The 17,898-nt window shown below is 42.5% G+C and overlaps 1 protein-coding gene across 1 annotated transcript in view; it reads right to left on the minus strand.

Annotated features, from left to right (window-relative positions):
- The window catches only part of BAALC (BAALC binder of MAP3K1 and KLF4), a 354,530-nt gene that overhangs the window by 3,744 nt on the left and 332,888 nt on the right, over positions 1-17,898 (minus strand). The window contains exon 2 of the mRNA XM_085605129.1: positions 9,482-9,654. Coding sequence (XP_085461255.1) covers positions 9,482-9,654 — 173 coding nt within the window. The remainder of the gene's footprint in view (positions 1-9,481; positions 9,655-17,898) is intronic.

The following is a 17,898-nucleotide window of genomic DNA, read 5'->3' on the forward strand; positions in this document are numbered from 1 at the left end:
CAGTTCAGTTTGAGTCTTAACAGCTCCCCACAAGTTATGCTATTGATTAAATTGCACGGGTGCTGACTTCAGGAATGTAAAACTGTTTCCTGACGTACGTTTACGGTAGAGCTTAGTACATAGCTTGTTATCTGCCAAAAATACTAAGAGATCCAAGAACAGGATTTCGCTTTCACTGATGTTACTCATAAACCTGTACTGGTCCCCTCAATAAACAGGTCATCTACATACCTGGTCCACAGGGCTATCTTATCTACCCAGGATTAATTTTACTTCGTCCAGGCAACCTGCTTCTCCCACCAGCCCACGAAAAGATTCGCGTAGCTGGGGGCGGACCACGTGCCCATGGCGGTCCCCTGTGTCTGTAAATACAATTGTCCTGAAAAGAGGAAGATGGTATTATGCAGGCAAAATGATACAATTTGTAAAAGCATTTTGTTATGTTCTTGGAATTTCAACGGTCTTGTTTTAAGGAAGAATTCCAATGCAAACAAACCATTTGAATGTACAATGCTAGTATAGAGGCTTGTGACATCAAGCGTAATCAATAGTAGGTCATTGTCCCAGGTGATATTTTGGTTTTGACGGACAAAGTCAGTAGTATCCGGATAAACAAACTTAGGTCTTCACTATAGGAAACAAAAACAAATCAACATAAATTGAAGCTTTCTCCACTAAGCTTCCTTTGGAGGACACAATTGGATGGCACGGAGGGTTATTCATGCTCCTATGCACCTTTGGCAGGTGATAAAATATCGGCAGGAACGGATAATCCACCTTCATAAATTGCAGTTAGTTTTCTTCCAAGATTCCCTTCGACCTCCATTCCTGCAAAAGATCAAAGAAGGCCACAACACTCCTGTTGTAGTCCTCTCTTTTGATTTGAGTATAGCTTTTTTAGACGTAATGTTTTACTCTTAGAGTTCTTTAGACATGACAACGAAGTTGCCCCCCTTGTCGTATTGCTTTACTAGTGTGGGATCATCCCGAAGGGATTTCACAGACTCCCATTGCATTCTTGTGAGATTGTATTTCCTTCTATTACCAGGTGGAATGCCAGATATTCGGAATTCATTCAGGTCTTTAATCACGGCTTCATGAAAGCAATCAATGGCGTCATGCGTTGTTTTGGGAATAAACTTAGAATTGGGTTTAAATGTACTTCTTACGCTGTCCCGGTGGATTCCCAACTGCTCTAGTAACTCAGTGGCATCATCCGTGCTAGCGACATCTATCACCCTTTGGCATTCCTGCAAATTATGCATCGCTGTTAGGGTCTTCAAGTCGATTCTGGTGAGAATGTCTTTACTTGTCGTTGTTCGCTCTTATTGTACTCCTTTCGGTTTGGGGTGCAAGGTAAACATTTTCTTGAGTTTCAACTTGCGAATATACTGATAAAGGTCAAAGCTTTTTGTTGCATAATCCCACTCTGTTGTGGGGCAAAATTTCAATCCCTTTTGCCACACCATTATCTCTGTTGCTGTTAGAATTCTTTCAGAGAGATTGACAATTGAGAGATTGTTCACTTCTTCTTGTTGCCCTGCTTCCTCCTCATTACTCGGGGTTCGAAAGCCTGATTTGTTGCATTGCCCTCCTCACCTTGTCTTCCGCCTCCTTGCTCCGGGGGACAGCTTCTCTGTGGGAATGTGCGCCTTGACTCCTTGAACAAATGATATTCCTTGGGAAAATTCAGCTCCTTATTCAGGGAGCCACCACCTGTTCTTGTGGCTGTTTCTGTCTCTGATAATTCAGCCTCTGACTCCGAAGTGTCCTGCATGGACGTGGTGACTACATTCCTTGATTCCTGCAATGCTCTGCAGGGTGCGTCGTACTTTTTAGCAAAGGTCAGAACTCTGCCACACTCATAATCGTGTTGGTCCTGTGCAAATTAATTTTGTTTATGCCACTTGATGTCATTTTCATAAGCTACCAGTCTTGTTTTCATTCGTGTTCTTAGAGTCTCAATTTGATCTTTGTCTGTATCCTTTGCTGTATTGTCCTCAATATAGTTGATTTTATCAAGCATTTTAACCCTGTCGCTTTCAGCATACTTGATACGGATCTCTACCATGCCCCTCGCAGAGGCCTTGGTGAAATCTGCCCAGTCCTTCAGGAGGTTCGGATCCAGATTTTCAGAGGAGGGGACTGTATATATCCTCAGCCCCCTCTGGATCCTGTCCACGTCTGGATAATGTTGTAAGGAAGTAGCCTCCCACCACTTTCCTATCTCTTTTTCGTATGCTCTCTCTAGTTTAGTGAACAATCCCCTAAGGTTCTCAGGGTCTCTGCTGGATTGAAAGTCCCCCTCTGTCCTTGGATTGTGTGCTGTCTCTTTAAAAACGGTTTTTGCTGCTTGTAAACGTTCAGCATCGTTGAACATGTCCGTGTTTGCAGGTGAGTATCAAAATCTATAAAGACTCAGTGTGGGGCCAAACGCTGTTGCTGCTACATTCAATCTGAATGAATGCCAGGCGCAGGGCAAAACTCACCTGGGCAGTCTTCTCGTAGACGCTCTCACTCGTCTCCGGTCCGGCCGCGTCCCAGCAGTTTTTCCTGCGTGATGGACTACGCTTCTGGGCGGGGGTGCTTCAACAATTCCCAGATTATTCCAGTCGCGGGTTCTTTAATCACAGCGGAGCGGCGAACATAAAACTCTCCTTGTACGTTATTTCCCCGCTCTCAGCACAGCGGATGCAGCTGCTGTGCTGAAAGCGGGGGAATTGGCGAATAACGTGCAAGGATATATATATGTGTATATATATATATATATATATATATATATTACCTACTGGCGGTCGCCAGTAGGTAGTTATAGTTAGGACCACGTTTCCATAGGAAAACCTCAACATTCTATTTTGAATAACTTTGGCGCCGGTCGACGAATCCTCGCGAATTTCTCAAAATAGGTGGGGCGCTACGCTCCGCTCCTACCCTGAAAGTCTCGGGGGGATTCGTCAAGCGGGGGCTGAGATAAAAGGGGGGTCCCAAAACGCGTTTTTCCCATGCATTTTTCCATAGGACCTTTAGAACGAGCTACAGCCCGAACGGCTGAACAGAATTACTAGAAATTTGGCAGAGAGGTAGTCCCTAGGTCAAGGAAGTGCCTTTTGTAGGTTTGGTGTAAATCTGTTCAGTAGATTCTGAGAAAATAGCCTTTAAATCAATATATATATCTGAGCCCGCTTACGGTACGCTTACCGTACGCTTACCGTACGCTTACCGTAAGCTTACGGTGGCGTGCGCGAGCGCGATTCTGATTGGCTCTTAGATCTTAGTAAACATTCGAATCGGCCGAAACCAGGAAGCGGCGTCCGCCATTTTGTCTCTCGCACTGAGTGTTGTTTATCAAACATGATGGCCAAAAACATGTTACGGGGCTGTTTTGACAACTCCCTCCCACATAGTCATGTTGAGGGAGTCCCCAAACATCCCCCAAGAGCAAAAACGGTTTTATTTTTTTTTCGGCAATTTCGCGGGGTACGCTTACCGTACGCTTACCGTACGCTTACAGTAAGCTTACCGTACGCTTACGGTAAAAAAATAAAAATAAAAAAAACACTATCCACACTTACCCCACCCCCTGTGCTTTTGGTGGCCGCAGGCCACCAAATGTGCAGGGCTTATTAATAGAGAAAAAAAACGTAATTTTGGCAACATGAAATTATAAAATCGAAATAAAAAAAACACTATCCACATTGACCTCACCCCCTGTGCTTTTGGTGGCCGAAGGCCACCAAATGTACAGGGCTTATTAAAGTTGATAAAAACCGTGCACGGAACGAACTGCGTTAAGTGGGCGCGCACGCCACAAATGGCGTAAAGTAACTTAGCATTTAAAAAACCGTACAAATTCACTGAAAAAACCATAGGTTTCACACACGTTATAGTTAGGAAATAGCATTTAAAAAACCTTGCTAATTCACTGAAAAAACCATAGGTTTCACACATGTTATAGTTAGCTGGACATTTTACTGATAAAAAACCAATGAAATTCCCCCGTTATAGTTACTGTAGGCAACTATAACTCACGCGACCGTAATCCTCTGCTGATGACATATGTGTCTTTATGAAAAAAAAATATTTGTAATATATGTATAGCTAAAATTTAATGGAAGAAGATATGGGCAAATAAGTGTCTAAATACAGTATTAGCATCAGCAGAGGATTGCGGTCGCGTGAGTTATAGTTGCCTACAGTAACTATAACGGGGGAATTTCATTGGTTTTTTATCAGTAAAATGTCCAGCTAACTATAACATGTGTGAAATCTATGGTTTTTTCAGTGAATATATATATATATACGTATATCTTGAAATCTCTCTCTCCAATTTTATCCCCTCTTTCTCCGTCAGTCTGCCCAGTTTATAAATGCTCCAAACCTCTTTTTCACTATTCTCCCTGACTGTCACACCCTCTCCTTTGCTCTCTACCTTTCTTTAGCAAGCTAAAAGTTTAAATATAGCATAGAAGTGCCAGATATTGTTCATCCACACTGCAGATGCATTAAGACATGGAAAAGGAAAGTTCCACATAGAAACCTAAAACCCTTGTAGTTTTCCAGACATAAGTCTTGGTATCCTCCAACCTGGTGGGTTGTGAGCCAGTGTTCTAACCATTGATGCTGAAATTCTCCCTTCCGTTCATTCTTACTGATTGTTCTGGCATTTCTTTGCTCCCCCTGAAACTCTGAGAATACATTGAAACCCCCCAAAGATGTATTATTTACTATTCCAACTCCAGTCCTCAAATATCTGTGGAAAGCGTTTTTTTAAAACATATCCACACTCTCACAAGCGGGTAGAGTAACAATACAGCCCTGTGGAAAGTATTTGCATGCACACCACAAGCTGTGAGAGATGACAGATGGGGTGCTACTACAACAGAACACCGTCTCCTGAGTATTTTCAACACAGGGACACCTATTTTCTCTGTGGGGGTAACACATGAAATTTGAAGGTGATCTCTGTGTTTCCAAGCATGCAAACATACTTCTAGAAACATGATGTTAGTAAATGAATTAAATGAGACTTGTAAAGTGCACAGACACTCCAAGATGTTTTGCATTCCAGGGGTGCAAAATGTTATATACTTGGGCTTCCTTTTGATACAGCCACAAACTGGATTTTTTTTTACCTAACCTAAGAATGCTCCAATTCCAAAGGTTTATCGTCTCCGTCTTTCGTTTTGCACCAAGACTAGGCCATAATAAACCAGTGGACGAGCCAGTCCATATTTATAAGAGCAAAGTTGTTGCAGTAAGGAGCCACGGTGATGTGGTATGGAGGCATGCAAATGGTTGCAAAGGGTGGAGAACAGCTTTATACGTAGACTGTACCATAATCTTTGTCCACCTTTATCTGTTTTTCTGAGTTTGGATTGTGATATGTGGAAGATTTAATTAATCTAAGTCACTTTTATGGTTTGGAGGAATGTACATTAGTGTACATTTAAAAGTGTTTTCAGCAAGGGAACCTATTTTGAACAGCCTTCATGATTCTTATACAGCTATAGAAGTTTCCAGAGAACACACTTTTTTTTACTCATTCCTTCCCATTTCATGCTCACACTCAAATGGAAAGGTCCTACAGGTAGGCAGAGTTTCTGAAGAGTTAGTTTCCTAACTTTGTCTAATTAATTTACTTGTATATGTGATGAAGCAATTATATACCAAAAGAGGCTTCTTTGTGTTACCTGACAAAACGTCTGGCTAACAGAAACTATTCTGTTGCTGTATTCAGAAACTACATCTTATAAACAACCTGTCTACAAAGGTTTACGTGACCACTTTGGTGGCAAAGAATTTCAAGCAGTGAATCCAGTTAGTCAATTCAACTTTGACTAAAATAGCCATAAAAGTGCATAAGTGCAGAACACATAAGTACAGTAATATATAAAAAATAATCTCAAGCAGTTTTAAGATAAAAAACACTCAGGACACTCTTTCGGTCACGTAACAATAAAAAACTACATACAACAATGAGAAACATTTAAATGACGGACAGATGCTCCGTACTTCTTCCTCATACTCAATGGGGATCTTATATAAAAAGTCACAGCATGACATACTCGCGGACAGTCTAACTCTTGCAAGAAAATAATAGCTTGTTTCTATTGTCTGCTATTTGCTTCTTTGTATGATAGGGACTAAAAAGCGTTACTGGTGAGATGTACACAAAGTGCAAAATAGCATAAAATGAATTGTGCTTTGCTTTGAGACGTTTTCATAGGGACACATGGAAAGATTTGAAAACCAAGATCCCTGCATTGAAAATGGCAATAAAAAGTGGGCCATGGGAAATTGTAATCAGGTAACGATAAATCTTTACTTTAGTGATGACAGTTAAATAAAGCTCTGGTGCAGGTGACAAATTTAGTAGCCAACAGTAACTTCCATACTGTAATTTCTGTATCTCTTCCAAACCGGACTTATGGCGAACATTAAGAAAGAAGTTTTTGACTATATCTTTTGAATGATTTACAATAGTATCAGGCTTAGAGAACAGTTCTGGGACCCTTGGTGTAGTAAATGCTTGTTTGATTTATGCAGCCATATTATCCAGAGCCAGTCAGAGATTATAGCTCTTGAAAATGTTGCTTCAGGATTTCTCCTAACCATAAAAGGGACTTAGATTGCTAAAATCTTCCACATAGCCCAATCCAACTTCAGGATGACACGTAAAGGTGGACGACGATTGTGGGACAGCCTATGATTAAAGCTGTTTTCCACCTTTTATAACTATTCACTATTTGCATACCCTCATACCCCGGCACCATGGCTCCCTTTCACCACACCTGTGCTCTAATAAATATGGACTAGCTCCTTCACTGTTTTATGGCTCAGTATTGATGCAAATGAAAAACGAAGTTGATGGACCTTTGGACTTGGAGCACCCTTATGTTAAGTAAAAAATTCCAGTTTGTGGCTTCATCAAAAGGAAGCCCAAGTATGTAAAATTTGCAACCCTGCAACAAAATGTCTTGAATTTTGTATTTTTAGGCCTACATTTCATCATGAATGATTTGGTTAGGTTGGTATTAAGAACCAAATCATTCATGATAGTGCCAAAGGCATCTCGGAGAATTTGAAGCCTGTTTGCAGATCTTGAAATTAGAATGGTGTCGTCCACGTGTAGGAGTACTGGAACTGGGTGGTTCCCAATCGGAGGCATATCTTATGCAGGTAACTCTTCAGGCCTTTAATATATATTAAAAATAGAATGGTGGCCATGACACAGCCCTGGTGAACACCTAAGGTGGAATTAATTTTGGTAGACAGGCCGGCATTTCATCGAAACTTACCTTGGCCAATGTATGCCAGTTTAATGGTCAAAGCCAATTAACCAGGGCTTTTTTCAATACCCAGACCTTCCGTTATGCCCCACAGTTTGGTGTGGTGCACCGTGTCAAAGGCGTAGGAGAAATCCATAAAAGCCACGTCTCCTGGCCTTGACCTATTTCTCAATAATGAGGTGTAGAAAAAGGCATTGCTTCACTGTGCCCAACTCCCGACAGAAGCTGAACTCCATATCGGGTAAAATCTTATTTTCCTCTGCCCACACCTCAAGTCCTAAAAATAGAACTCTCCCTAAGATCTTTACTGTGCTGTCCAATAATGAGCTTGGATGGTAGCAACTTGGGTGATTCCTCTTGCCTTTTGTAAATATTTGGACAAAAATTGCCTCCTTCCACGTTGGGAATACTGAGCCTGCAATAGCTGCTCTTAAAACATTTATTAGCAGAGGGCCCAGAATGATATATTTTCTTTGACTAGGTCCATTGGAACTCCATATAGGCCAGGCGCTTTGCCAGGGGGCTCCTATTGATTGCATGAATGACGTCCTCAACGTCGATAGATTCACTCAAACTAAAGGCAGCATCTTGGTCATATGTTACTACGTCAATTTCAACTGAGACTCGCTCAAGGCAAATAGGATCCAAAACCTTTGTGAAGCGTCCAACCCAGGTTTGAACTTGAATAAGGGACTCAGCCTGTGGCCTTTCATAATTGAAAAAAAAGAAGATTGACAACTTTTCGGAAGACCGTGCTGTCTTTTCGTTTGTCTGCAACTTCTAAGTGCTCCCAATCTTTCAATCTAATCTCCGCTTTACTTGTGACTGGCACTTCCTTATAGACCAGCCTGGCAGTGACTATTTCACCCATGGAGCATGGGTATTTACTGAGGGCTAATTTAAGTTATTTTTGGGCAGCGATGCATGCATGGTTAAACCATCCATTGCTTTGCTCTTATGGGCTTTATGCACGACTAAAAAAAGAGGACATAGAAGAACACAGTGAGTTTAACGCTTTTAGAAGGATCCGCGGGTCTTGTCTCTTAATCACTCTCACATAAATTGCTGTTTGTCAACCTTCTCCCACTTAACTCTAACCCCTTTTTAGGTCTCGCCTGACCCAGCGCATGCGCTGGTCTGGCGAGACTTATTGAGAGGGCTCCAAAAAGTGCTACCAGGCCAGCCTAGAGCTACAGCGCGTCGCTTTTAACGCGATTACTTTCACTTTGATGTTTGATCGCGATCGCGATCACTTTCGCAGCCGCACGGCCGCTTGGCATAGCCAATAGGTCTCGCTTTTGGGACCTTATAAGTATTTAGTTATGCAACTGTTGCATGGCTAAACACTTATAAGGTCCCAAAGGCGAGACCTATTGGCTATGCCAATGCTTGTTTCAGTTATATTCAATTTCCCTAGTTATAGCCTGGGTGCTACTCCCTGAAAGATCGAGCTTGAAAAGTAATATAAGCGGGTTATGATCAATAATGCAACTAGCAATCACATTAAACTCTGTCAGTAAGGATGCAAGATCAAAAGTTAACAACATAAAAATATTGAATTCAAAAGCGTAGATGATTCGATCCTAAAGCCCTTGCCCCAATACAGACTTTGTGGAAAGCCAGGTTCTTACTGAGCAGGGGAAATATGTTTAAACATCGTCAAGAAAATTGGGCTATTGTCTAGCAGGTCCTTCGTGGCTAAGCAAATGTTTTTAACACAATGGTGTAAGAAACCAGTGCAGGTAAGCCAACCTCTTAGTAATGGCCTTAAGTTGATCAGCGTTTGCTGTGACTTTGAAGGCCTCAAGATAATAGCAACCTAGTAGATGAGCTGCAAAGATAGCATGGCCCTGGTCACCATGGTGCGCTTGGATCCCGGAAGAAGATGAAGCACTCATTTTAAGCATCTGTGGTTGGAAGTGGCTGGACAGTGTCTTAGATCTCATTTACAGAGCAAATGAATGTTTTTCATCACTAAGATCCAGGGTTTTCCAGGGAAGACCTGGTCTGGTTTAATATCAAGGAGGACCAAGTTCCTGCACCCACAGTTGCATTGCACCACAGAAGAAGAAAGCCATTTTGTCCCCATTAATGTTGTTGCACACAATCCAATATAATAAAGTACATATACAGAGTTAAACATTTTATACACATAGCTGGGTCACCATCTTGCAAAACAATGAATCAAGTACCTCTGTGTTTTTAAAAAGGCCTTTCTGCTTCTGTGTCTTGGTTCCGGTCGAAAAGACGGAAGGCTTGCCGCACTGCGTGCCAGAGTTTGTCTTCTTCAAACCCTCAGTGCTAAGTTTTCTTGCTGTAGTTGAAGACACAGTGACAGCAGGTGGCTTGCCATCCTCCAAAAGGCCTGCACAGAAAACATCAGTTGTTACACGTCTTATGGTGCTCATTTTGTGGTTACATCAAATGTTGGTTACTTGGTACACTGCTGTATTTGAATACATAAATCTCTGTTCCCATGTTCCTCACTGACTTTCAACAATATATTACAGTATTTCAATATTTAAAAAAATCCCACTGGCTGACAGTATTAGGAAAGAATAGAATTAAACTTTAAGTATACGTTATTTTCCAAATTGATATTGCTGGTTTGTATGAATGTTGTGGCTGTAGATACCCTGAGCCTGTTTTGCAGAAAAACTATAAATCTCTGGATGTAAAGATTCAGAATGGAGTTCATGTACTCATTGTGTTGCTTGCAACTTTTAGAACTTACTCCTATTGTTATAGGGTTTCACATATATTTTGGGCTTACGCTTGTTGTCAATCTAGTTTTATACTATGATTGAAGACTGAGAATATCAACAACTATTAATTAGCAATCCTCAAGAAATACATTTGAAAATCATGTTTTTAGTGGGATGTGACAGGGAGAGAAATATTAAATCTAAAATACCAAAAATACCAAAGTTAAAATGATAATTTTTTGTAATTTGTCATTTATATATCTTTAAAAAGCAAATCACTAATTCGTAACCTCCATTAGAAATATAGAAAGCTTTTTACATTTTAACCAAAATTCCAAACCTCTCTACATGGGAACCTATCCAAAGGCGTGAACAGGCTGCTGCTTCTTTTTAAAAAGTCACAAATATGGATTTATAGGTACAATTCCTGGTGCTTTCGTTCCTTCCCCTCCAGCAACAATCACTGTCCTCCAACAACGTTTTATTTCATTGTATTTTATTGTTTATTATTTTAATGCACACAGATACATTAAAGGGACCCATCTCCTATGAACAAAAACCAATAGAACGTCAATAAATCTTCTAATTCACAAGACCTGGGAGGACAGGTTGTAGATGGGATTCCTCGTGCTGGCTGTGGTGCAGAGGCAGGGGAAGGCATTTTATTACTTAAGCCTTGACCCTAAACATATGCTACTTTAATTTACAATTAAAGCCAATTAGTCACTAGATTAGGTCTTTGATGACACTGTTCCAGAGTTTTGACCCCGACACATTCATGTTTGGACTCGAGCCATGTAAGAAATCTGACCGGTATTATGGGGCTTTCCCGTTGCCTTCCAGCTCGAGCATAAAGCTTCGTGTGGGATCTGGTGAGCCAAGTCAGATGAGGTCTCGTATCACAAAAGTAATCATTTTTCCTCACGCCATAAATGATGCATGAATAGCACATTCTGAATTTATGGAGAAAGACTTAAATATGCAGCCATCGGATTTTCTAAAATGGACAAATCCTTAAGGCCAGTTATCGTATTTTGAGGAGTTCAATTGATAACAAGGACAGATTGTTTTTAAAAGCACCTACAGTGAAACTAGTAGACATCAGTGGCGAAGCGGGGGAGGGGACGGGGTGGTCAGCCCCAGGCTGCACAGGTTTTGGGGCGGCGGCCTCTCCCCCCGCTCTTACCTGCGGCTGTTGCGGGTGGCCACCGCAGGAATCGCCAGCACCACCCGCTCTTCAGACGGCCGTCGCGAGGTGGCAAACTCAGGGACCGCCACGGGCAGCCGCAGGTCTTGCTACGCCACTGGACTTTACACTAACTTGTACGTGAGTGGCAAATGATGGCTGTGATTGATATGAACACCCGGATTAGGCCCTGCTTTCACCAGGGCAAGAGGTCTGACCAAGCTGGGAGGGTCAGAAGAAATCCAGTGGAATGTTAGGGGCTGAATCTGTGGCTCAGTTTTATTGCTGTTTAGGCATTTGTCACTTATCTTCATAGAGTATTCATTGCCAAAGTCATTATGGTCACATATTTGGAGTTGCTGTGAGCATAGATCGGACTAGAGTTCTCTCTCTTTAATCAGGTGAAGGGTGAAACCAGAGATGACATGCCAACATGCCTTAGGGAATCCACAGGCTAGTGTGGTATGATCTGAGATGAAAATAACATCAAGGTTAAATGTGTCATATGGCTCATATTTTCTAGCAAAAACTCTGCATTTGTTGGACAATATAAACATCAGAACAATGCAAGACTGAGTCTACACACACCATCGGGATATGTTGGCCTTAGTCCTGCTAGCTCACAGTGCACCATCCGTACCCCATCTGTATCCCAAACCTGACCAGGTAACAAATGGAATGTGCAACCTCAGAACATTTCAACCCTGACTCCCCAAGGAAATCGTGGTAACAGATATAGAACCCTTTCGTTCGGCTACTCATGCATACCAAAAGAGATGCCCAAGAAATAAACAGAATGCACAAGAAATAAAACTTTTAAATATTTATTGAAGCACTGTGATTCTTGTATAAACGATGGGTGCTGCAATAATCAACAGAAGGACACAGAATAACGTGATCAGCATCACTAGAATGGTGAACTCTGACTTTCACTGAATGCTTTTGTATTTTGAAACCAACCTAATAGGTCGGTTCACAAAATACAGAACCATAGTTATAATAGTGGGTCACAATTCCACCTACCTCATAAATATTTACTGAATAGGTCATAAATTGCGACCCACTGCAGTTGCTGACAGTCACAGGTCTGCTGTGGTGGCAGACCACCATGTCTGTGATTGATTTTCAGTAAGGCAATTTTTTTTTCTTAGATGGTTAAACAGGATGCAAATATAAAAGAAAAAGGAAATGTTTTACAAGCATTTTAGTGGTCCTGTGAACCTTTTCCTACCCCTTCCAAACAGTTTTTTAATCATTCACAAAAGGGAATATGTATCTCGGGAACCACTTCCTATTTTTGAATGGGTTACCATCCCCTTTGCGGTGGTGGTTAAATATTAATATTTTGCGACCGGATTGTGGTTGCAAAATACTAATACATAGCATAAAGAATTGTTAACTGGGCTTTGTATACTTTAAAAAGGGTTTAACATTCACAAACACTTTGATTTACCGAATCAGAGGTTTTGTGACTTTTAATCCGGTTAGTACACTGTTCTTGTGTCACCTAGTACCCCATTATAATGCCTATGTCTGAAAATAAAATGCCACCAGAATTGATGTCGGGGAACTGTCATAATATGCCAGGGCACATTAAAAGTAAACACAGGGCCACTAGAATTATGCCACTGTGCAGAACCAAATTGGGCAGCAGATCTGTCAATTCTGGGGAACAGAAATGGCAATTTATGCAGCATAATGAGGCACAATTTGTTGCTGTATAATTTCTCTATTTGGTAATTTTAACAACTATTAGTAATGTCTGGGCAAAGTTCCAATGCATTAGTACCAGTTTTAAACTGAAAAGTGTCACATTAATGTTTGTTTATGGTCTGCCACTGTGCAGAACTGTGTGTGGCACATTTTATTTAGTAGCCTTTGATATGTGTCCACTAGAAACAATGTGTTTTGGTGAAATCTGCAAAATATTCAGCAGATGCTGGATTGTGTGGCAAATCCATGATTATATAGAAAACCGCTGCCGCAGAATGACATAATCCCATAATCACATTTTCCCTGAATATACAAGTCCAATGCCCAACAATCATTATTCAGGATTCTGGTAGAATACTCCATGGTTATGCAGAATGTGTCGGCCTGCCGATCGGTGCTGTATAAATAAGCTGTTTCCAAACTGGAATGGCATGGTGAGCAAAAAAACGATGGATTTAGGCCCAGATCTCTGTACTGAGGTAAATGTATGACATTGTTCTGCACTCTGTTCATCAATAGTTCTTTTTGTATAGATAAGCTAAGCCTGTTCATTATGCCAGGAGTCTGCTCTTGGATGGGAGTTCTGAGTGCTCAAGGTGCAAGGAAACTCTCAGATTACTAATCCAACAAGCACAGGCAGTAGACCGATTCAACTATCTACAGATATTTCTACGCTGCACATGTGTACTGCAGACACCAGTGGCGACTCCTCTGCTAAGCAGAAGGAGTGTCGCCCCACTGCTCACGGAGCAGTGTAAAAGAAAAAAATTCCATGATAATAACAGAAGTTATTATCATTTTATTTTTAGTATCGACAAGTTAGGGTGGGGCGAGACTTGACTCCCGTGACGTAGGGGAGGGGGAGTGGTTGCTGCACTCTAAAGTGCACAAGGCGGTTTGGCCGGCCGCCGCGGCCCAGCCAAACTGTCATGCACATTTTGCATGTTCTCCACCCAGGCGGCATTACAGCCTGAGTGGAGAACATGCCCAGGCTCCCATTCCCCATCTGAGTGCCGAACCACGGCGCTCAGACCAATCACAGCACTGCATTGCAGCCTTGTGGTTGGCTTTGGGGAGCCTGGGTGCTTCCTGGTTGAGGAGTGGAGAAGAGACGACGTGGGAGAGACAGAGGGGAGACGTGGTGATCAGGTAAGCGCTGGTCTATTCCTCATGCTCCTCCTTGTCTTCCTTTTTAACCTCCTTCTCTAATTCCTCCTCCTCCTGCTCAAAACCATACAGACTGAAGGAGAAAAGGGAATGTTGAATGAGACTTCAGAGAATTCAAAACATGGCTGTGGGGCTAACCTGCAGGCTGTGAGGTTTGACCCTCTCTAGCCTGCCATCTCTTTTCAGACCAGCAGCATACCCTTTTCAAGGTCATCTGGACTCCCACCTTGAAAAGTACAAGCCTCCTAATGTTGAAACGTCAGTGGCCAATATTGTTGAAAGGTTGTTGCCAATGAGGGGAGAGGATGTTGTCCGTCGGCTAGACTGACGACTTTGGTGCTGGAAACCAGGGTTCGGGGCTCAGGGTCGCGTCCACATTTTGTGATTCTGGGCAAATCACTTAATCTTCCCGTGCCTGAATGTGTAAGTAATCGGTGCTCATGTAAAGCACTCCAATACTTTCGGGTCGAGTTCGCGTTAAAATGAAATCTGCAATTAAAAAAAAAAAATGACCGATCGCTGATATCTCGTGGATGTTCCACCATCAGTCTGTTAGCAAGGTGAAGAAACTCATTTCCTAGGGAAATTGTATTTACCATTTGTGTTTCAAACATTTAGACTATCTTAATCCATGTGGATACTAGAGTTGTTCATTTCAAAATGGGTCTACACCACTCATAGCCTCCCCAAGAAATGCTCCCAGATGTGTGCAAAGTCCCCACTCACACCAGTGGCATAACATAACTTGAAAAGTACATGGATGGGGCCCCCCACTCTCCAGACCCAGTCAGGAGCTCTTAGGCCAGGGGCCCATCACCTGGACACAGTGTCGGAGGGGGCCCCTTGGAGCTTGAGGCCCTCCGCACCGCAGGGGCAATTGTTATGCCACTGACGCACACTTTTCTACAAGTGCAAAGTGTCTTGCGAAGTGTTAATGGTAAGTTGTCCATCCTACTCTCAACGCCTGGAGTCTCTCCTCTTTGCACCTCCTCCGATGCCACACTGTGCTGGTAATAGGGTTCATGGAGTTGGCGTGAAATGGCTCTGCTGGACGCTACAGCCTGTCATTGTCCCTGAATCATCGTTTTAAAGCTTTGCTTTATTAATCTTCTCTGGAGAGTACAATTTGATTGCATTTTTTCTACGTGCAAGCTTGCCAGGAATTTCAAACCAGCATTTGCTCACAATGCACCTTAATAAGCTGGCAACCGTGCTTTCTTTCCACGCCAAATAGTCACGACAAGCAGTTCTTGAAATTCAACATTGCTCTTTGTTCCAAGAAACTACAGTAACTTGTGTAGTTTGTGCCAGCAGAAACAAATGTCACAAACAACAAGGAATAATCAGCAAGAATTTCCTCCCAAAAAACTCTTTCCTAACTTCTGAGGACCTCCAGTAATTCTAAACTGAGACCATGCAAAAAAACACTACATTTTAGAATGCTTTTTAAAAATGAAATCATTTCTCAGCATCTCAAACGCATTTTATTGAATTGCCACCATATGAGTCAAAACCCATGAGCACGTGGTCCACACAGCCATCAACGTTTGTGAAAGAAACGTGGGAATGCTACCACGCTGAGGTGGTATAAAAAGCCTTTGAGAACATTGAAGAGTTGTTGGCCTCTTTGGCATAGGTACTCTCTTGTGCCTGTTGAGAAGAGTGTTCTCCTTCCTCCCATTTTCTGCAAGGAGAACCTTGGTACAAGCGTTGGTCAACAGTTGTTGGATTATGGTAAGATCCTAGTATCCTTGGCAAATGAGACGTTGCTTTCCAAACTTCAAGCCGTGCAAAACACCGCCGCCCAGCTCATCTGTCATCTTCCATCCGATGCTGCCTCTTACCTCTTTTACAGTCATTGCACTGGTTACCAATTCGTAAAAGGATTACCTTAAATATTTGCTGCCTGACACACGCTTCTTTGCTTGGAAAAGGTTTTAGTTACCTATCGTCTAGACTGTCGCGCCATCGCCCTCCTAGAATGCTGAGATCCAGTGACAAAGCGCTGCTTACAGTTCCACGAGTCAGAAGGCCCCGCACAGAAGGAAGATCTTTTTCCTACTTTGCCCCTATGTACTGCTATAGGTTACCTCTGCACATCTGCGGGTGTACGGATCATCTAGGCCTCGCCTGAAAATGTACTGGAGCCCCAGAAGCCACAACTTTCCCCTCAACTCCCGCCAGCGCTGTATTGGCTGCACGGTCCACCTCACCGCCACAAATGCTTCCGCAAAGGCACAGAACTGTATTAAATGCTGTACCGGCTAAGCCCCGTACGCTGTGGTCAGTCCCTCCTCACGCCCCCGATCAGCCTCTCCAACTAAAGTCAAGTAAGAAACACGAGCACAGATTCACACTATATAAAATATGTAAATGGACAGCAGTATTCCGACTGCCGCAGTGGCAATCGCTCACAATTTTCAACAGGCACGTATATCACAAAAATATATGTCCGATGCATCCACTGCTTTTGTTCTATCAAACAATGTTTTGCACCCGGTGAGTGAGCACAGTTCCTTCCTTTTTCCCACACCTGTGAATTCCTGAACCATGAAAAGTCTTCAGGTTTCTGGGGATCTCCTACTAGTATTCTGGAACACCCAGGCCCTGTTGATGAGCGCAAATGATTCCACCCCATAAAATCCAACTCCCCGGTGTTTGGAATTTAACAATTGTGACAAACTGCATCTATTTGGTGTTTTTGGGGCATAACATGTGGAGGTAGGTACTTATTGCACGCCTCTGTAAATACCATACACTTTTCCCCTTTTAAATTCCAGGAGTTTTGACCTGCAGAAATGTATCCAAGAATGAGGATGTTATTGAAACTGGTAACCAGCAGGAGCAGTACGGTCCACTCAACTTGGAGTGCTGATCCCTGTACAACCAGGAGTGCGCCCATGGGTCCGAAAAATCATAATGAGGGGTCTAGCGTCAATTCTGAAGTGTAAGTAAGGAGCTGTCAGTGGGGTCTCATTACCCTCCAGTGATGTGCATTGCAATGGGAGGCGGAGCCTACCCCAGAATGTTGATGTGTCAAACAAAAGCTTAGAGATTAGAAAATGTGGCACCTGTGGATGTTGTGAGCGAGAAAGGCAGAAGCGCGGGAGTCGGCAGCTTCTCACCACATTGTACTTTTGAACACATTTCACTGTACAGCAAACTGTGAGAACATGAAGGCACTTTCACATTTTGGGCAGACAAGGAAATGATATTGCAGAGGCATAACGTGGGTCACAGACTGATCAAGAAGCTAGACCAGAACTCAAACCCTACCTGCTAAACCACACACCCTGCAATGAATCACTAATGTTATTCATATCCAGCCAGTTTTTATTGATTACATATTTTTGTGAACACAAAACCATGGTTTTCCGTCTCTGTATTTAGGTGAGTTCATTGTTTAAATGAATTTTGATAACGTTGCAATTCCATGTTTTACACCTCACTAAATATGGCTAAATCTGGTAAGATGAGCAAAACAATAAATCTGAATACATGCAGACAGGAGTGATGAAAACGAAATACTGTTATGGTTGCAGGATCTACATATACTAGCTTGTCTAGTCCCTTTCCTCCAATGATTCGTGGTCAGGCCGTGTCCCCCCTTGTGCTAATGAAAGCATCCTGGCCGGACCGGGAGGGATCTTGTATTCACATTATACCCTCCTGATGATGGGTCCTTCTCTTCTCCTCGGTAGATGCCTCTGCCTAGTGAGCTTAATTCTATCATTCTGGATGGTTGCCTGTGCCCGCTATAAAGGCGCCGTACATATACACATATAGTTTTACAGATGACACGAGAAGGCCAGAAATGCTCATTCCTGCCCGGAGCCAG

The sequence above is a fragment of the Triturus cristatus genome, chromosome 5_1, assembly GCF_964204655.1.
Source record: "Triturus cristatus chromosome 5_1, aTriCri1.1, whole genome shotgun sequence".
Lineage (NCBI taxonomy): Eukaryota > Metazoa > Chordata > Amphibia > Caudata > Salamandridae > Triturus > Triturus cristatus.